We start from the raw sequence: 22,237 nt of genomic DNA on the forward strand, positions 1-22,237 counted from the left end.
GTCACGTCTGTGAAGTTGTCCCTGATTTCCTCTGACGTCTGTGCAGTTGTCCCTGCTTTCCTCTGTCCCGTCTGTGCAGTTGTCCCTGCTTTCCTCTGTCCCGTCTGTGTAGTTGTCCCTGCTTTCCTCTGTCACGTCTGTGTAGTTGTCCCTGCTTTCCTCTGTCATGTCTGTGTAGTTGTCCCTGCTTTCCTCTGTCCCGTCTGTGTAGTTGTCCCTGCTTTCCTCTGACATCTGTTAGTTGTCCCTTCTTTCCTCTGTCACGTCTGTGTAGTTGTCCCTGCTTTCCTCTGACGTCTGTGTAGTTGTCCCTGCTTTCCTCTGACGTCTGTGTAGTTGTCTCTGCTTTCCTGTGACGTCTGTGTAGTTGTCCCTGCTTTCCTCTGTCACATCTATGTAGTTGTCCTCCCTTTCCTCTGTCACGTCTGTGTAGTTGTCCCTACTTTCCTCTGTCACGTCTGTGTAGTTGTCCCTGCTTTCCTCTGTCACGTCTGTGCAGTTGTCCCTGCTTTCCTCTGTCACGTCTGTGTAGTTGTCCCTGCTTTCCTCTGTCATGTCTGTGTAGTTGTCCCTGCTTTCCTCTGTCACGTCTGTGTAGTTGTCCCTGCTTTCCTCTGTCATGTCTGTGTAGTTGTCCCTACTTTCCTCTGTCACGTCTGTGTAGTTGTCCCTGCTTTCCTCTGTCACGTCTGTGTAGTTGTCCCTGCTTTCCTCTGTCACGTCTGTGTAGTTGTCCCTGCTTTCCTCTGTCACGTCTGTATAGTTGTCCCTGCTTTCTTCTGTCACGTCTGTATAGTTGTCCCTGCTTTCTTTTGTCACGTCTGTGTAGTTGTCCCTGCTTTCCTCTGTCACGTCTGTATAGTTGTCCTTGAGGGTCATATTAGGGTAATGTTGTGCAATCATTTGGGACATGTAGCCTATTTGAATCATTATGGGACTCAGACCATACGTAGCAGTTTAAACCTGGAGCACGGTTCACCACGACTGGGCCGTTGTCATCACTGTTCCATGATTAGTGAGGATTAGGGGTGATTTATAGGACTATTGTTCAACCTTGTACTGAACTCTAATATGACAACTTTCTGGATGAATCAAACCACTGTATTTTTAAATCATCAATATATTCTGTGCATAAAGGCTCTCCAAACTTTAAAAACAGAATGATTCATACATACTTTCCTAACCCCCAAATTTCCCTAAATAATGAAATAATCTACCAGTTGGTACAGAATTGGAGATGAATAAGCATATATTTAGATGGCTTTCTTTCATTGATCCCTATATTCTGAACCCGTTCTCTCTATGTATTCTGTCTACAAAATTCCAATTAAAGATACAACGTATTTAAATGGATGTCTTCAGATAAATGTACAGAAAATCCTATTGAATGAAAACTCCACAAGAAAATCTGTTGGGCAGCAACTGGGAGAGTTTTCAGCGGTTTAATTAAATGTATTCAGCGCACGCAAGGGAACCATGCCTGCAAAGCCTATTATGCACCTGTGTAAGGTAAGTCCAAATACCAACAACAGAGAAGTGAATAGGAAAGGTGTACATTTCCTAAGTCGGAAACAACCCCTTAGCAGATTAACACAGCCACCTTGTCTGATATTAAGACAATGGCCTGATTCCATTGTTTACTTGTTGGGAAACAGCCATGATGCATCATATTAGTGTCTAAGTGATGAGTCAGTAGAAAAACAAGTTAATGATCAGGTGCCTGCAAAATGGGATTGGGAACTAGCATATTAATCACTGTTAACACACTGGGACCACACTGGTTGAATCAACATTGTTTCCACATAATTTCAATTAAACTACACGTGGAATAGAAGTTGAATTGACATCTGTGCCCAGTGGGAAGGAGACATGTCGAGCTGACAGAAATACCCATCCAAAGCTGCTAAGCCTATTATGGGTGCCTCGAGAGAGCTCACCTCTCGTGCAAATATCTCTGCCTCTGCCCTCAGCTCCTTCTCCAGATCCAGGTTTTCCTGCAGGGCCTCATACTCCTCCACGGCAAACAGCGACACTGGAAGCATTAAATATCTAATCAGAACAAGTAAAACGGTGCAAAACAATCTGCTGACAGAGCACCTGTTTCACCTGCATATTTCATGTGTAGTTCAAGCTTTCTTGCATATTTCCATATATCCCTTTTATCTGGTCAGTTGGCCCTAATCTTAACACTGACCTTAACCTTACTCCCAACCCTAACTTTAGTCTTAATCCCTAACCTTAATCTGCAAACTGGTAACCTAAAATATAAATTAAAACTCTTACATTCTGTAATTAGCAGGCAGTAAAAAGCGTTATGGAAAACCTTGAAACTCAAGGGTGAGGGGGAATTCACTTTCACAACCAACATGCTCCCTGAAAAGCAAGCCAGCAAACCAGGACGAAATGAATAGTGATTTTGCTTTTTGATCATTTTCTGTAAGAAATATGCCTCCAGTCACTAAGGATCACCCAGCATTCACGGCATAGTGAGGGGGTACAGGCTTCACTTGACTCTTCTTTCTGTCAAATGTAACCCCACTCAAGGTTACGCTGCACAAAAAGCCACAGAGAGTAGGACACCTTAATTTCCTTGCAGAAAGGTCGACACGGATGTTACACTCGTCAAAATATTGCAGTGGAGAAGACTCTCTGACCTCTGTTATATTTCGCCAAGAGCTTCTTTTGTCGGACTGTCTCAGCAATCAAAACCATATTATCATGTTTTTCCTTCAGCAACTACAGTGGAGAGGAAGAGAACAAGACAGAAGAGAGTTGATTTGATTGTGCTGTTAATTGATTTCTCAAATAACTGAATTGCGACACTACTGTTAGAATACTGTAGATGGAAATCATTCTAGGTTTCAATGTATTCTTTGTCCTAATTGTATGAATGTGCATAGGCCTACACTATGATAACATAATAAGGACATTAAACATGATTCATCTGTTTCACTAAGAGGATCAACACAGATTTTCGGATTTTGAAAAAAGCTCTGACAAAGGCCAAGAGGCTGACACGTAAGCTTAAATAAAATAAGTGATACAAGCAAGAGTAGTGTGCAGCTTTTCTTTGAAACTAATAGCAATTTTTAAACAACTCCCAAATCTATATTCAGACTTACTTCTTCTACTTCTTCTCTGATGTCACTTAGCTCCTCTCTTGTAGCCTCATGATCAATGGTGGCTTGCTTTTTCTCCTCTAGTGTCAACTCCAATTTTTTCTTCAGTTCTGGCCCATGAAAATTTTAAATAAGTACACTCAATCTTGCAATCAATGATCAATCATGTTGTATGTACTAGAGTGTAAATTATTCCAATAGGGCCAGGTCTATCGGTCAAATAAGTAACAACAAAAGAGATCTCTTCCATTTATCAGGAATGCCATCTAAGACAACCTGTGATAAATCTGAAATCTGTGTGTAATATCAGTGTATCAGTGTATGAGCCAAAGCGGTATGGACACTAATTGTAACAGCTGCTGTGGATATGTGGGATATGTGGGAAAGGGGACAGCAGGGTGACATTCAGTACCTGTGATGGTGCTCCGGCAGTGGGCTGAGAAGCACTCTTTTTCTACCTGGGTGTCCACGCTCTCCTCCTCCTCTTCTTCATCCTCCAGGCCGATCTCAGCAATGGTCTCCGGCCCCAGGTGGGCCAGGTACAACATACTCTTCCTCTTCAAGGAGCAGTTCTGCCGGTTCAACTGGAGAAAGAAAGAGAGAGAGGGAGAGAAACGGATCACCTTATGACCTTGTGAAAAACAGATGCAGAAGAGGCTGACTGATCTCTTTCAGAGCTCACATAGAGAGAACCTGGTGCATTGGATTTACTATAATTGGCCTTTTTCCTCTTTTGTCATCAAGCATGCAATTATGCAGGTTAGCGGGTTAGCGCTTTCATCATGAATCTTGTTCTGGAGACAGATCTGCAGAGTGGTTACTAGCTGGTGCAACCGCAAAGTCATGACATCTGATTTTAAACCTAACCTTAACCTTAACCCTAACCTCAACCCTAACCTCAACCACACTGCTAACCCTAATACCTAACCCTAACCTTAAATTAAAGGGGCAATCTGCAGTTCCTTCTTCCAATTTTAGTATTTTAAATGATATATATATATATATATATATACACACACACACACACATACAGTTGAAGTCGGAAGTTTACATACACCTTAGCCAAATACATTTAAACTCAGTTTTTTCACAATTCCTGACATTTAATCCTAGTAGAAATTCCCTGTCTTAGGTCAGTTAGGATCACAACTTTATTTTAAGAATGTGAAATGTCAGAATAATAGTAGAGAGAATGATTAATTTCAGCTTTTATTTCTTTCATCGCATTCCCAGTGGGTCAGAAGTTTACATACACACAATTAGTATTTGGTAGCATTGCCTTTAAATTGTTTAACTTGGGTCAAATGTTACAGGTAGCATTCCACAAGCTTCCCACAATAATTTGGGTGAATATTGGCCCATTCTTCCTGACAGAGCTGGTGTAACGGATTCTGGTTTCTAGGCTTCCTTGCTCGCACATGCTTTTTCAGTTCTGTCCACAAATTTTCTATAGGATGAGGTCAGGGCTTTGTGATGGCCACTCCAATACCTTGCCTTTGTTGTCCTAAGCCATTTTGCCACAACTTTGGAAGTATGCTTGGGGTCATTGTCCATTTGGAAGACAAATTTGCGACCAAGCTATAACTTCCTGACTGATGTCTTGAGATGTTGCTTCAATATATCCACATAATTTTCCATCCTCATGAAGCCATCTATTTTGTAAAGTGCACAAGTCCCTCCTGCAGCAAAGCACCCCCACAACATGATGCTGCCACCCCCAAACTTCACGGTTGGGATGGTGTTCTTCGGCTTGCAAGCCTCCCCATTTTTTCTCCAAACATAACAATGGTCATTATGGCCAAACAATTATATATATATATGCACACACACACACATTGAGCTTAGATGTACCCCATTAGAAACCGAAATATAAGCTAATTTTACTCATTTGTTGGTAAACAATGTAAATGTAAAAAAAACAATGTACAGCCTCAAAACATGGTTCAAACTATAATTTTGATACCATGGATGGTCAATCCCTGTATCCATAGCTCTGTCCATGAGTTTAGTTACATTTCTCCAGCCACATCCCTCATCTGTTTACCAAATTACTGGTGGAGTTCGTTATTGTTCAAGCTGCAGATAACCCCTTTAAGAACAAAAAAGCCATTTGTTTCCATTCATTTCTACAATATAGCTTCTGCCTCCAGGACAAGACTTATCCCAATAAACATCAACCTGCTGCAATTACAGTCAAACTATTATAGATGTATTATAGTAAAGTGTCATGCACAGATAATAGGAAATGTGGCGCAAGATATGTCAGATAAAATGTTGGTCTGATTTCCTCATTCCCCGTCAATCACACTGTGCCTGTAAGTGGCATCGGGGAAGGATGCACAAGCAATAATCAGCCATCTCAATACAAAGAGCCAGGGGAAAGGCCTGATGACAATGTATGTCTGCTTTTAGACACAATCACAGTATTTTATGAAACACATCTATTTACAGTACATCCCTCATTCATATGGCATGCTGGACTTTGTATCCCTTTTCTTTACAAACTCCAAATTTGATCAGTTCAGCCTAAGCCATCCATATTGAACTGGCAGTATGAAACTTTCACATTTTTTGGTTCTATCATCAACACGTCCCTTGTGCCAATTTAGGCATACTACACTAAGTAAAGAATAATGAAGCCTAAGGCTAGACGATGGATGAAAATGACGCACATTTGTTGATGTGATTTCGGACGGAAAGTGTGAGGAGAAAAAGGAAGCAGAGCTATAAAAGAGGCATGCATTAATGACATCCTAGTCAATGCAGCAATTCCATCTTCTGATGATGCCCTTTAAAGTGCATATTTTAAAAATGCAATCAACAATACATAACACAGAATCATAGTCTTTGATAATAATCTACTATTGATGAGAGCGAATGTATGAAATTACATACTCAGGCAGGCTCGCAGGAAGGCTATCAGCGGCGCTTCAGAGGTCACGATTACAAAGTCACAGCCCCCTCATCTTCCTTGAGCAAACATCAACACAAAACATCTGATTTGACTGGCGACAAATAGCAGGCTCACGCTATTATTGCTTTTTAATTCAAAATGTTGGAGCGCTTACGGTTTTTCTTGAACTTTTTTCTCTCTCTGGCTTTCCTTGTGTGCTGTTGGCAGGCAAAATAAGCAGCATTGGGCTCAAGAAAATTAAACAAATTTTCAAGAGGGTCAATAAAGCTGTTTTTTTACTTGAAACCTACCAAAATACACTACCGGCCAAAATGTTTAGAACACCTACTCATTCAACGTTTTTCTTTTTTTTTTTAAACCTATTTTCTACATTGTAGAATAATAGTGAAGAGAAAATAATGAAGACATCAAAACTATGAAATAACACATATGGAATCTTGTAGTAGCAGAAATGTGCTTGAAGTTACCTTTCTAGTTAATAGGCTTAAGTTAGAGTGTACACTTCCTCTTCCAATGACACAGCCACCTTGACTGATATTAAGGCAATGGCCTGATTCCATTGTTTACTTATTGGGAAACACCGGTGATGCATCATATTAGTGTCTAAGTGATGAGTCAGTAGGAAAACAAGTTCATGATCAGGTGCCTGCAAAATGGGATTGGGATTTTTATTTTATTTATTTTTATTTCACCTTTATTTAACCAGGTAGGCAAGTTGAGAACAAGTTCTCATTTACAATTGCGACCTGGCCAAGATAAAGCAAAGCAGTTCGACACAAGGATCAAGCATATTAATCACAGTTAACCCACTGGGAACACACTGGTTGAATCAATGTTGTTTCCACGTAGGCTAGGTAACACTGTCACCACCGATAAATCCACGATAATCGAGCATTTCAATAAGCATTTCTCTACGGCTGGCCATGCTTTCCTCCTGGCTACCCCGGCCAACAGCGCCACACCCCCGCAGCTACTTGCCCAAGCCAAATCCAGATAGCAGATGTTCTGAAAGAGCTGCAAAACATGGACCAGTACAAATCAGCTGGGCTAGACAATCTGGACCCTCTCTTTCTAAAATTACCCCTCTGTTCAACCCTCTTTCCTATCCTCTGAGATCTCTAAAGATTGATAAGCTGCCGCGGTCATCCCCCTCTTCAAAGGGGGTAACACTCTGTTATAGACCTATATTCATCCTGCCCTGCCCTTCTAAAGTCTTCGAAACCCAAGTTAAACAGATCACTGACTACTTGGAATTTCCACCGTACCGTCTCCGCTGTGCAATCTGGTCACCATGCTGGTCACGGGTGCACCTCAGCCACGATCAAGGTACTAAACGATATCATAACCGCCATCGATAAAAGATTGTACTGTGCAGCCAAGGTTTTCGACTCTGTCAATCACCGTATTCTTATCGGCAGACTCAACAGCCTTGGTTTCTCAAATGACTGTCTCGCCTGGTTCACCAACTACTTCTCAGACAGAGTTCAGTGTGTCAAATCAGAGGACCTGTTGTCCGGACCTCTGGCAATCACTATGGGGGTACGACAGGGTTCAAATCTCGGGTTGACTATTTTCTCTGTATATATCAACGATGTTGCTCTTGCTGCGGGTGATTCCCTGATCCACCTCTATGCAGACGACACCATTCTGCATACATCTGGCCCTTCTTTGGACACTGTGTTAACAAACCTCCAAACGAGTTTCAATGGCATACAACACTCCTTCCGTGGCCTCCAACTGCTCTTAAACGCTAGTATAACTAAATGCATGCTTTTCAACCGTTCCCTGCCCGCACCCGCCCGCCCGACTAGCATCACTACTCTGGACGGTTCTGACTTAGTATATGTGGACAACTACAAATACCTAGGTGTCTGGCTAGACTGTAAACTCTCCTTCCAGACTCAGATTAAACATCTCCAATCCAAAATTAAATCTAGAATCAGCTTTCTATTCCGCAACAAAGCCTCCTTCACTCACGCCGCCAAACATACCCTCGTAAAACTGACTATTCTACTGATCCTCGACTTTGGCGATGTCATTTACAAAATAGCCTCCAACACTCTACTCAGCAAACTGGATGCAATCTATCACAGTGCCATCCGTTTTGTCACCAAAGCCCCATATACCACCTACCACTGCAACCTGTATGCTCTAATTGGCTGGCCCTTGCTACATAGTCGTCGCCAGACCCACTGGCTCCAGGTCATCTATAAGTCTTTGCTAGGTAAAGCTCCGCCTTATCTCAGCTCACTGGTCAAGATAACGACACCCACCCGTAGCATGCGCTCCAGCAGGTATATCTCACTGGTCATTCCCATCCTTCTTTGGCCGCCTTTCCTACCCGTTCTCTGCTGCCAATGACTGGAATTGCAAAAATCGCTGAAGCTGGAGACTTATAACTTTAAACATCAGCTATCTGAGCAGCTAACCGATCGCTGCAGCTGTACATAGCCCATCTGTAAATAGCCCATCCAATCTACCTACCTCCTCCCCACATTGCTTTTATTTACTTTTCTGCTCTTTTGCACACCAGTACTCTACTTGCACATCATTATTGTAAAATTGTAATTACTTGCTACTATGGCCTATTTATTGCCTTACCTCCTCACGCCATTTGCACATACTGTATATAGACGTAATTTTCTTTCTATTGTGTTATTGACTGTATGGTTGGTTATTCCATGTGTAACTCTGTGTTGTTGTTTGTGTCGCACTGCTTTGTTTTATCTTGGCCAGGTCGCAGTTGCAAATGAGAACTTGTTCTCAACTAGTCTACCTAGTTAAATAGTTAAATAAAGGTGAAATAAAACATTTAAAAAATAAAGTTTTGTTGCTAACAGGTGTATAAATTGAGCACACAGCCATGTAATCTCCATAGACACAAATTGGCAGTAGAATGACCTTACTGAAGAGCTCAGTGACAATTTTTTTATTTGTTTTTGTGTAATTTTACCCCCTTTTTCTCCCCAATTTCATGATATTACAACGCTACCCGCTGAAGTTGACCTCTTCAATGACCATGTGGGACACTATAGGAGAGTGACAGAAGCAGGTGTCCACATACTTTTGGTAATGTAGTGTATCATACTTTTTATGTTTCTAATTTATAGATATACATTTTTATTATGTAGTTCTCAAAATCTGTAGTAGACAAACCAGTTTACATGGCAAATCTACAGGTTTACCAAACGTTTAAGTGATCATCCATTAAGAGCAGTCAGATTAAGTAATAGTCAAATGTATTTTAACAAAAGACAAGATCATTATATCAAAAGTAATGTGGGCATTGCATTGTGAAAGGCAATTACTTTATATGAACATGCATTGCAATGTGAAATATTATTATTTCTAGATGAAACACTGATTAAGTTTGGTGAAAAAGTGACTGTATGAGTTTGTGTGTTGTACTTAGTCAATTGAAAATGTGCGTAGAGTTTGTAGTAAGAGTTGTGAAAATGTACCACATACTGTACTTGTGAAAATTGCACCAAAGCAATAAAATAAAACTGTAATCGAATAGCATTTCAAACATGACAAAATATGCAAATACATAGATGGCCATATAGATGCCCAATAGCAACTGTAATAACATCAAATAATCCTTATTGAAAGAGCACCATCAGAGTTCTCCCCAGCACATAATTGTTTTTTAAAGAAGAGATAAACGTTATAGCAAAAACATCCATATGTGTAGAAAGCACAGCTGCATGTGGCCAACCATGACTGGCTGGGACTGGATTGATGGGAGGAGGAGGTATTGTACAGAAGCTCTCCCCTACCCCTGGCAGAACTGCCAGGTGGAAGCAGAGGGCTTCTGTCCAAAGAATTGTGTGGGTAATGATTAGAGTGATGAGTCCAGCTTCAGCGGGCTGAGAAATCACTCTGCCCACTCTGAATCAGACCGAGACATTTGGCAAGCATTTCACAAAATAACTGTACACTGGATTACAGGACAAATTTTGTACAGAAAATGTTAGTAAAGTTTTTTGCACCAAGAATGATGGTGTCTACAGAGAAAGTAGGTGCAATATTTGTTTCAAGGGAAGAATTGGGAGCATACAATGGGCAAAGTCCTTCATTGCTCGTTAGGCTGACCCACCTTGGAGGCCAGGGCTTCCACACTCTGTCTGCATGTCCTCTCTATGTCCAGGTTATCCTGAATGCTGTTGACCTCTTCAATGACCATGTGGGATACTATAGGAGAGTGATAGAAACAACACTGTTGAACACCTCCAATCCAGTGTAAACATTGTGTAGTACTTTTTTTTCTTTATTTGCGATTGATTGAATTGGGGTCTAAGTCATTTATCTATTTTTATCAATAGCAGAGTTAATTTTTTTATTTTATTTAATCTTTATTTAACTAGGCAAGTCAGTTAAGAACAATTCTTATTTACAATGACGGCCTACCCCGACCACACCCGGGCTAATTGTGCACCACCCTATGGGACTCTATGGGATTGTGATATAGCCTGGATTCAAACCAGGGTCTGTAGTGACACCTCTAGCACTGTGATGCAGTGCCTTAGACAGCTGTGCCACTCAGGAGCCCAAAACTTCAAGCCTACACTAGATTTCTTGTGGGCAATTTTTATTTTATTTTACTAGGCAAGTCAGTTAAGAACAAATTCTTATTTTCAATGACGGCCTAGGAACAGTGGGTTAACTGTCTGTTCAGGGGCAGAATGACAGATTTGTACCTTGTTAGCTGGGGGATTTGAACTTGCAACTTTTTGGTTACTAGTCCAACGCTCTAACCACTAGGCTACCCTGCCGCCCCAACATGTTTGCCATGTGGTCTGATTCTAAGGTTCACCTTATAGAACCTCACTGTGGAGGTGTCATAATACCCATAAAACCTAGCGGTCAAACAGGGAAATGGTTCCAATCATTTTTCCCATAGGGGATTTTAAAAACACTCCAAATAAGTTCTGTATTTCGTGCAAGCTTACCCTGGCGTGACATTATGATAACCGTGTAAATCTCTCTCGGACAAGATTACCAATATATTTGGTTCTATTTACACCAAGATTCGAAAAAGCTAATTAGCATTAAAGTAGATATCATGCAAAGCTAAAAATCCCTGCAAGCTCCTGCATGTCATCTCTTGCTGACACCTTTGCTAGCAGGTATTGTGTCAATTTAAAACTTACACATGACAGTTTACAGAATTGTCCATTTAAATAAATGTTTCCAATTTATTCATTTCTACATTTAGCTAACATTAGAATTCAGAGATTCTTACCTTTGCCTCGATTCGGCAGTCTCGTCCAGATCATCATGGTATTTGTAGTTCTTTATGATAGCCACATTGGCAGCTAATTCACATTTCAGTTTTGGGAGGTAAATACAGGTGAATATATTTATGAAAGTCACCTTCTCCTAGAGAAATTTACACGGTTATCAAAACGTCACACCAGGGTAAGGGCACACAAAACACAGCCCTTATTTTAAGTGTTTGAAAAACCCCTATGGGAAAAATGAATGGTGGAAAAAAGATTGGAACCAAGATTGACCTCTAGGTTTTATGGGTATTATGACTCATACTGTGGAACTCTATTGGAGCTCATGTCTTTGTTGTTTTATGTTTCAGTCTTGAATATCATAAAGATTTTTTTTACATGTCTTTGGTTGGAAATATTTAGTTGCTTTTACAATTAGCTTTTACATCCCAAGGTTAGAGGTAAGGTTACACCTCAAGGATGAGACGACTAGGGGATTGTGCACTTCTTATACGCTTTTTACAAAACAAGCTAAGCAAGATAAAAATGAGCATTTCTGTTGACACACTTACTGTGGAATCTGATACTTTTTCTACATTTACTAAGAAATATACTCATGTCAACACAAGGTCACAACACTTGAAAATATACACTACTGTTCAAAAGTTTGGGTTCACTTAGAAATGTCCTTGTTTTTGAAAGAAAAGCGCATTTTTTGTCCATTAAAATAACATAAAATGGATCAGAAACACAGTGTAGACATTGTTAACATTTTGTAACTGTTGTACATTACTATTGTTGCTGGAAATGGCTGATAGTACCCGCAAAACACCAGTCTCAACGTCAACAGTGAAGAGGCGACTCCGGGATGCTGGCCTTCTAGACAGAAGTTGCAAAGAAAAATACATATCTCAGACTGGTCAATGAAAAGAAAAGATTAAGATGGGCAAAAGAACACAGACACTGGACAGAGGAACTCTGCCTAGAAGTCCAGCATCCCGGAGTCGCCTCTTCACTGTTGACGTTGAGACTAGTGTTTTGCGGGTACTATTTAATGAAGCTGCCATTTGAGGACTTGCGAGGTGTCTGTTTCTCAAACTAGACACTCTAATGTACTTGTCCTCTTGCTCAGTTGTGCACCAGGCCTTCACACTCCTCTTTCTATTCTGGTTAGACAGTTTGCACTGTTCTGTGAAGGGAGCACTACACAGCGGTGTACGGGATCTGCAGTTTCTTGGCAATTTCTCGCATGGAATAGCCTTCATGTCTCAGATCAAGAATAGACTGACGAGTTTCAGAAGAAAGTTATTTGTTTCGGGACATTTTGAGCCTGTAATTGAACCCACAAATGCTGATGCTCCAGATACTCAACTAGTCTAAAGAATACCCATTTTATTGCTTCTTTAATCAGAACAACAGTTTTCAGCTGTGCTAACATAATTGCAAAAGGGTTTTCTAATGATCAATTACAAAACCCTTTTGGATTAGCTAACACAACGTGCCATTGGAACACAGGAGTTATGGTTGCTGATAATGGGCCTCGGTACACCTATGTAGATATTCCATAAAAAATCTGCCGTTTCCAGCTACAATAGTCATTTACAACATGAACAATGTCTACACTGTATTTCTGATCAATTTGATATTATTTTAATGGACAAAAAAAATTGCTTTTCTTTCAAAAACAAGGACATTTCTAAGTGACCCCAAACTTTTGAACGGTAGTGTAAGTATGTATGTTTGTGGTTTCTTTTGTGTCAGACATTTGCCATAAACCACATATATTCTCTTTTCAATTTAAAAAGAAGTAATATTACTAATGCCACTGAGGTCTTATTGATTCTGCTTTCCGGAAAAATCACAACATCAGTGGAACTATGAAAACACATTTGAGACTATGTAAAACCACTATAGGAAGGTCAAAGAAAACAACCTCCCTGCAACAATGGGTGCATTTTATTACAATTTAATTAATGTCATTGGTTGTTCATGGTCAGACATGGCAAATGATTATAGAACCATAATGGATCATTTCACCAGAGTGGTTAGTTAGTGTTTATTGATGGAAATTGCTGATGGAAAGTCAAAAGGGCATGAGATTGACTGTAGGATAAAATATAAAAATGTTGTGACCATTTTCTAGCCCCTGATGTAAGACTTTTTAAACTGTGAAGTATAAAAGCTCCCTTTAGCCCCCCCAAAAACTTTCAGAGACACACTTGATGCTCTGTACGTTGACTTCATTTGCAGGCGTAATCACAAACCCCAATAAAAGAGAACAGGCTTACTGCCACTTAACTAATTAAACATTGTGGTCGAAGGGGAAAAATAGGAATTAATGCCGTTAACACAGGCCTATCCCTTCCCAATGACACCTAATTGAAACTTGATGAACGTCTGTGCCTGCGATATCAAAGTTCCTCCTGCACCCTCTCCACAGAAGTCATTCAATAGCACTTAGCTGACAGTTTCATCCCAGCATCTCTGTGGCTCCGCTCTTTCACAGACTCCATAATGCCCAACACACTCAACACCAGCAAAGGACGCCTTGAAATAAATTACACGTTAATTGTAATTACTGGTAGGCATGGTAAATAAACAGGCCTGGAAGTGGAAAGTGTACAAGTGCGGGGCAACTGGGGTTCTGACACGTCAGAATTGGCAGTCTTAATTGTACGTTTCGGCCTCACCATCATCGTTCCATCTTTTTCTCTCCTCTTTTTCCCTCCTGTCGGGGAAGACAGTGATTACCCCTGTGCTGACGTGCGGTATAATGGTATCAGCGAGCAGACAGAGCAGTGAATTAAATTGTATCTGCAGCCGTACTGAAGCCTTGATGAGGGGGCAGATGCCTTTGTGGTCTTATCATTATAACACAATGGTCATGTTGTCATCAACCTTGCCATCGTCAATTGAAAAGACGTGATTGTGTGTTGGGGGCTTTTTTTCTCTCCCTCTTCGTCCCGTCGTTTCTTTGTGAATAGGAGCAATTTTCTCAGAGCTATGAAATCACGTAATAGGTCCTAATATGCAGCTGCTTGGCATAGCAAGGCAGCCTCTATTAAATTGGAAGTCAAACAAAATATGTGTTTTTTGGCTGGAGAAATACTAGATGTATGAGCAGAAGCCACATTTATTCAGATGAAAATCCCTCGACTGACGTGATTACAAAGAACAACTATTTCAACCATCCCTGACATATTTATACCTTCTAAAATTCCAGAGATCAAATTACTGGCTTGAGTGGTTTGTGTGAAGCATTTTGGTTTTAAGAAAAAAATACACAAACGCGAAAATACACACAAATGTGCTTGAAATACAATGCATTTCTATGTGTGGAAGGAAACAGTAATAGTGAAGAAGAAGCAGAGAAGACACTTTAAGTGTCATTTTGCATACTGAATTTACAAAAGAAAATCATGTACGTTTCTCTGATATAACTAAAGGTTAATCAATTTGCATTGACAGAAGTGGCAAGCAAAAGAGTAAACAAAGCCGTGTTACCGACTAAAGGGTGTGTTTTTTACCCAAGGTAAATGACAAACACACATTGTTCATAGTGAGTCCAGGGTTCAAAGGTCACTGCAGCAGAGATAGTGTGGTTGATAGCATGAAAAGAATGCTATGGTAAACATTACATAACAGAACTGTAGGTGTTTATAGTTCCTCCTGTACAATCCCTGACTTGTTTCCAATAATGCATATGTTACCAGGAGGAAAACAATAGCAACATTATATGTAAGAATATCAGATCAATATCAGATCAATCATCTTTGACGAAAGATGGATTTGACTAAAACATTTGTTTTTGAATGTTCTCACCTTTTTGAAACTCTTCAAGCCTTTTGATTGCCTCGTCTCTCTCTGCCTCCATCCGTTGACACTGATATGACCAAAGCACAAAAGAGATCAATTTTATTTATTTACATTGGTGTCCTACCTTCATTGAGCCAGTCTTTGCAAGATCATACTCCACTTGAACTCAATCTGAGAACGACATTTCTGTGGGAGAACAGTTGAGGTCATGAAGATGATGGACTCTGTAAAAAGGCTTCCCAATATGAACCTTATGTGAACCTTAACAAGTGCTATATAAACCACCACCACATAGCTGAAAGTGAAATGATGAAAGCAAAAAATTCAGACTATATTGATATCTCCGAGGCACAATGCATACAATACATATGATATGAGATTGAACGTTTATCACAACAGCATGTAAATCTGATATAATACAATTAATGAGCTCTTTTCTATCTTGAAAGCATTGCAGTGAAAGTACTGGCTAGTTTAAAGAGTCCTGAGTATTATAATATGTACAGGGCAGTTAATGTTCATTTGTTTTGTCTGTCATGCTAAAATAACCACTATCTGGAGAATTGTAGGGAAATGGCACTGATTGAATTTGCCTCCAGGTTTTCCAGCGCCATATCTGCCATGATTCTAAGCCCTGCTATAGCACCACAATAAAGCATCTCTCTCTCACTCTCTCTCTCTCACACACACACACAGTCTCTCTTTCACACGTACAATCATTTAAAAAAAATAAGCAAACCTTTATTTTCTTTCATCATTAATCACTAAGTGCAAACACAGTTGAAATTACGCACACCTCCCCAAGACCTGTTGCATGGATACATATACACATTAACTGAACAGTTATAACAAGCCTTATACAACACTGACCTCCATGGTGGCTCTCTCATGCTCCCTCTGAAGACCCTCATACTCATGGACAGCTGTAGGGATCAAAGGATTCCAGTCAGTCATCTTCAACTGTTCATCATCCCATAAGAGGAAACATACTTGAACTCTTATTGGGTTTCTTAAAACAGAACAACCATGTGGAAACATATCTATTAATTCCAACCCAATGACTGCCTCACATGCTAAGTGAAACATGACTATTACTCACACAAACCTTAACAATTATCTCAATGCTCTGCTACATATACTTGAGTTAGTTTAGATTAAAACCACACAAAATAATGTTTATCAATATAGAAAGACATGGAATAAAGGTTGTTCCACACCCAGCTGTTTGCCAAGATCATCAGTGCCTAATGACCGAGCATTTTTACAAGGTCTGGGAAGGCTTATGTATAGTTCGCTCCATAAAGCTGCATCTATGAATGCCTGGATCTTTACAAAGAACTGGATGTTGGAATGTATAGCCACTGTGAAAGGAGATCGAAAACATCAACAAAACACGCATTATTTTAATCATCATTTAATGTTGAAGCTCTCCCTTGGTCCATTATGTTTCATTCTCAGAAGGCATAACAATAATAGATTCCTACACAGTGGTATGATAAAAGTCTACTACTGTACATTAACTACTACAGTTGAGGATAACTGACTTACACTGAACAAAAATATAAATGCAACATGCAACAATTTCTAAGATTTTCCTGAGTTACAGTTCACATGAGAAAATCAGTCAATTCAAATAAATGAGGCCCTAATATATGGATATCACATGACTGGGAATACAGATATGCATCTGTTGGTCACAGATATCTTTAAATAAGGGACGTGGATCAGAAAACCAGTCAGTATCTGGTGTGACCACAATTTGCCTTATGCAGCAAGGCACATCTCCTTCGTATAGAGATGATCAGGCTGTTGATTGTGGCCTGTGGAATGATGCCCCACTTCTGTTTAATGGCTGTGCGAAGTTACTGGATATCGGCAGGAATTGGAACACAATGTCGTACACGTTGATCCATAGCATCCCAAACATGCTCAATGGGTGACATGTCTGGTGACTATGCAGGCCACGGAAGAACTGGGACATTTTCAGCTTCCAGTGTACAGATCCTTGCGACATGTGGCTGTGCATTATCATAATGAAACATGAGGTGATGGCAGCGATTGAATGGCATGACAATGGGCCTCAGGATCTCGTCACGGTATCTCTGTGCATTCAAATTTCCATCGATAAAATGCAATTGTGTTTGTTGTCCGTAGCTTACGCCTACCCATACCATAACCCCACCATCACGAGCCACATCACAAGGCACGTTGACATCAGCAAACTGCTCACCCACATAACGCCATATTGCCTTCTGCCCGGTACAGTTGAAACTGTGATTCATCCGTGAAGAGCACACTTCTCCAGCATGCCAGTGGCCATCGAAGGTGAGCATTTTCCCACTGAAGTCGGTTACGACGCCGAACTGCAGTCAGGTCAAGACCTCGGTTGAGGACAACGAGCACGCAGATGAGCTTCCCTGAGACGGTTTCTGACAGTCTGTGCAGAAATCTTTCGGTTGTGCAAACCCAAAGTTTCATAAGCTATCCGGGTGGCTGATCTCACACAATCCTGCAGGTGAAGAAGCCAGATGTGGAGGTCCTGGGCTGGCGTGATTACATGTGTGGTTGTGAGGCTGATTGGTCGTACTGCCAAATTCTCTAAAACGACGTTGGAGGCGGTTTAAGGTTGATAAATTCACACTCAATTCCCTGGCAACAGCTCTGGTGAACATTCAGTCAGCATGCCAATTGCACGCTCCCTTAAAACTTGAGACATCTGTGGCATTGTGTGATAAAACTGCACATTTTAGATTGGCCTTTTATAAACTAAAAACATTTCTCATAAGAAACTAGCTCCCTGGTATACAGAAAATACCCGAGCTCTGAAGCAAGCTTCCAGAAAATTGGAACGGAAACACCAAACTGGAAGTCTTCCGACTAGCTTGGAAAGACAGTACCGTGCTGTATCGAAGAGCCCTTACTGCTGCTCGATCATCCTATTTTTACAACTTAATTGAGGAAAATAGGAACAAGTCAAAATTTCTTTTTGATACTGTCGAAAAAGCTAACTAAAAAGCAGCATTCCCCAAGTGAGGATGGCTTTCACTTCAGCAGTAATAAATTCATGAATTTCTTTGAGGAAAAGATCATGATTGTTAGAAAGCAAATTATGGACTCCTCTTTAAATCTGCGTATTCCTTCAAAGCTCAGACTCAGTATTACAACTAAACTACTGAAAGAGCTGCTTCCTGTGCTTGGCCCTCCTATGTTGAACATAATAAACGGCTCTCTATCCACCGGATGTGTACCAAACTCACTAAAAGTGGCAGTAATAAAGCCTCTCTTGAAAAAGCCAAACCTTGACCCAGAAAATATGAAAAACTAATCGGCCAATATCGAATCTTCCATTCCTCTCCAAATTTTAGAAAAGGCTGTTACACAGCAACTCACTGCCTTCCTGAAGACAAACAATGTATAAATGCTTCAGTCTGGTTTTAGACCCCATCATAGCACTGAGACTGCACTTGTGAAGGTGGTAAATGACCTTTTAATGGCATCAGACCGAGGCTCTGCATCTGTCCTCGTGTTCTTAGACCTTAGTGCTGCTTTTGATACCATCGATCACCACATTCTTTTGGAGAGATTGGAAACCCAAATTGGTCTACACGGACAAGTTCTGGCCTGGTTTAGATCTTATCTGTTGGAAAGATATTAGTTTGTCTCTGTGAATGGTGTGTCCTCTGACAAATCAACTGTAAATTTCGGTGTTCCTCAAGGTTCCGTGTTAGGATCACTATTGTTTTCACTATAGATTTTACCTCTTGGGGATGTCATTCGAAAACATAATGTTAACTTTCACTGCTATGCGGATGACACACAGCTGTACATTTCAATGAAACATGGTGAAGCCTCAAAATTGCCCTCGCTAGAAGCCTGTGTTTCAGACATAAGGAAGTGGATGGCTGCAAACGTTCTACTTTTAAACTCGGACAAAACAGAGATGCTTGTTCTAGGTCCCAAGAAACAAAAGAGATCTTCTGTTGAATCTGACAATGAATCTTAATGGTTGTACAGTCGTCTAAAATAAAACTGTGAAGGACCTCGGCGTTACTCTGGACCCTGATCTCTCTATTGAAGAACATATCAAGACTGTTTCAAGGACAGCTTCTTTCCATCATCCATTGCAAAAATCAGAAACTTTCTGTCCAAAAATGATGCAGAAAAATTCATCCATGCTTTTGTTACTTCTAGGTTAGACTACGGCAATGCTCTACTTTCCGGCTACCCAGATAATGCATTAAATAAACTTCAGTTGGTGTTAAATACGGCTGCTAGAATCCTGACTAGAACCAAAAGATTTGATCATATTACTCCAGTGCTAGCCTCCCTACACTGGCTTCCTGTCAAGGCAAGGGCTGATTTCAAGGTTTTACTGCTAACCTACAAAGCATTACATGGGCTTGCACCTACCTACAGTATCTCTCTGATTTGGTCCTGCCGTACATATCTACACGTATGCTACGGTCACAAGACGCAGGCCTTCTAATTGTCCCTAGAATTTCTAAGCAAACAGCTGGAGGCAGGGCTTTCTCCTATAGAGCTCAACTTTTATGGAATGGTCTGCCTACCCATGTGAGAGACGCAAACTAGGTCTCAACCTTTAAGTCTTTACTGAAGACTCATCTCTTCAGTGGGTCATATGATTGAGTGTAGTCTGGCCCAGGAGTGTGAAGGTGAACGGAAAGGCTCTGGAGCAAAGAAAATCCCTTGCTGTATTTGCCTGGCCGGTTCCCCTCTTTCCACTGGGATTCTCTGCCTCTAACCCTATTACAGGGGCTGAGTCACTGGCTTACTGGTGCTCTTTCATGCCGTCCCTAGGAGGGGTGGAGTGGGTTGAGTCACTGATGTGATCTTCCTGTCTGGGTTGGCGCCCCCCTTGGGTTGTGCCGTGGTGGAAATCTTTGTGGGCTATACTCGGCCTTATCTCAGGATGGTAAGTTGGTGGTTGAAAATATCCCTCTAGTGGTGTGGAGGCTGTGCTTTGGCAAAGTGGGTGGGGTTATATCCTTCCTGTTTGGCCTTGTCCGGGGGTATCATCGGATGGGGCCACAGTGTCTCCTGACCCCTCCTGTCTCAGTCTCCAGTATTTATGCTGCAGTAGTTTGTGTCGGGGGGCTAGGGTCAGTTTGTTATATCTGGAGTACTTCTCCTGTCTTATCCGGTGTCCTGTGTGAATTTAAGTATGCTCTCTCTAATTCTCTCTTTCTTTCGCTCTCTCAGATGACCTGAGCCCTAGGACCATGCCTCAGGACTACCTGGCATGATGACTCCTTGCTGTCCCCAGTCCACCAGGCAGTGCTGCTGCTCCAGTTAACTGTTCTGCCTGCGGCTATGGAATCCTGACCTGTTCCCCGGACGTGCTACCTGTCCCAGACCTATTATTTGACCATGCAGGTCATTTATGAACTTTTGAACATCTTGGCCATGTCCTGTTCTGTTCTAATCTCCACACGGCACAGCCAGAAGAGGACTGGCCACCCCTCATAGCCTGGTTCCTCTCTAGATTTCTTCCTAGGTTTTGGCCTTTCTAGGGAGTTTTTCCTAGCCAACGTGCTTCAACACCTGCATTGCTTGCTGTTTGGGGTTTTAGGCTGGGTCTCTGTACAGCCCTTTGAGATATCAGCTGATGTACGAAGGGCTATATAAATACATTTGATTTGATTTTGTCCCCAGCATAAGGTGCACCAGTTTAATGATCATGCTCTTTAATCAGCTTCTTAATATGCCACACCTGTCAGGTGGATGGAATATAATGGCAAAGGAGAAATGCTCACTAACATAGATGTAACAAATTTCTGGAATCTTTTTTTCAGCTCATGAAACACTTTACATGTTGCGTTTTCTATTTCTGTTCAGTGTTTATGTAACATAATCAGCATTGGTTTCTTAGTAGATACTGAAAAACCTGGTCAAGTACTATTTCCTTTAGGGTACAACATTCAAGGTCACGTGAATACTCAACACTGCTGCTCTAACACCACATCATGCTGGCTTACCGCACCCTACCCCCAACGCCTCCTCTCTCTGAATGTAGTGATTCATTTTTGCTTCAGTTGCACACTCAATGTGTATTCAGACCACACTGACCTCGTATGCACCTTTTGTTATTCCCCCTTGCGATGTGTCTGGAAACATTTATTGAATAAAGAAATATGAGGAACAGAAAGACAGTTTAAATCAAGTGTGATGACCATCCGTTGTGAATTCATGTCTTGTGTTTTGTGGTGAGAGAAATAAGCCTAGAACTTCTGAGGAAGTTCTCTCTCTCTCTCTAATATATATATATATAATGTCTAAAGAAAGACCCAGAATTACGCCTGAGGACTTCCTCAGAAGTCTACTATTGTTATTCAATAGATATGGCAAGGTCTTTCTTCAGCAAGGGCAAATTAAAAATGTGTGCAAAATAAACAAAAAAACATTGAAAACAATAGATAAGACCCCTCAGATAAAGCTAGGCTACATTATTCCTTACACAATTTCCCCTTGGACTGAACGCAACAACAGCGCTCTAACTAATGAGTACTAAACTGTACAGACACAAATGAATACAGAAAAAGTCATACGTTTAATTCAAGTTAGGTTACATTCGAGTTGAAGACGTGTAATTTACATGCCTCGAACCACACCGAAAAAATTGGCTACGTATCCATGTTTAATGTCAACGGTTAAGGCTATGAAAGAGCTGGAGTCATCGAACTGCAAATACATAATGAATATTTCGAACAGAAAGCTACAGCCTTCACTCTAACCTAGCCATGCAACTAAGAATAACTTACCTTGATTGGACAGCTCTGTAATGATTTTCATTTGAAATAGTTCCTCTTGGGCCGCCATTGTGAGAAAGTACATTTACAGTACACATCGAGGTGGTTACACATTACGTGCAACAGGAAATACCTTGATACCGCGACACACCTGTGCACAAATCTCACCTTTGGCCATCGTTAAAATCTGAACTAGGCTTCGAATGCTTGTTTTTTCCCTTGATCAAGGGTTTGTGTTGACTTGGAACTACAGTGCATTGGGGAAGTATTCAGACCCCTTGGCTTTTTCCACATTTTGTTATGCTACAGCCTTGTTCTAAAATGCATGAAATAGTATTTTCCCCTCATCAATCTACACACAATACCCATAATGACAAAGCAAAAACTAGTTTTTAGAAA

General features: G+C 40.9%; 1 protein-coding gene across 4 annotated transcripts in view; it reads right to left on the reverse strand.

Moving 5' to 3' along the window:
- shtn1 (shootin 1) overlaps positions 1-21,984 on the reverse strand; it is a 50,965-nt gene extending 28,981 nt beyond the window's left edge. The window contains exons 1-9 of one of the 4 annotated variants that reach the window (XM_042323539.1): positions 21,851-21,983; positions 21,159-21,196; positions 15,942-15,994; positions 15,078-15,138; positions 10,133-10,227; positions 3,532-3,703; positions 3,123-3,229; positions 2,655-2,736; positions 1,938-2,032 (exon numbers count right to left, since the gene is read on the reverse strand). In XM_042323539.1, the coding sequence (XP_042179473.1) occupies positions 1,938-2,032; positions 2,655-2,736; positions 3,123-3,229; positions 3,532-3,703; positions 10,133-10,227; positions 15,078-15,138; positions 15,942-15,994; positions 21,159-21,196; positions 21,851-21,936 (789 nt within the window). In that variant the 5' untranslated portion in view covers positions 21,937-21,983. Of the gene's footprint in view, positions 1-1,937; positions 2,033-2,654; positions 2,737-3,122; positions 3,230-3,531; positions 3,704-10,132; positions 10,228-15,077; positions 15,139-15,941; positions 15,995-21,158; positions 21,197-21,850 lie in introns of all 4 variants that reach the window. The other 3 variants (XM_024424706.2, XM_042323540.1, XM_024424708.2) reach the window with 3 other exon arrangements.
- Between the last annotated feature and the right edge of the window lie 253 nt (positions 21,985-22,237).

Source organism: Oncorhynchus tshawytscha, linkage group LG06, assembly GCF_018296145.1.
Source record: "Oncorhynchus tshawytscha isolate Ot180627B linkage group LG06, Otsh_v2.0, whole genome shotgun sequence".
In the NCBI taxonomy this organism is placed as follows: Eukaryota; Metazoa; Chordata; class Actinopteri; order Salmoniformes; family Salmonidae; genus Oncorhynchus; species Oncorhynchus tshawytscha.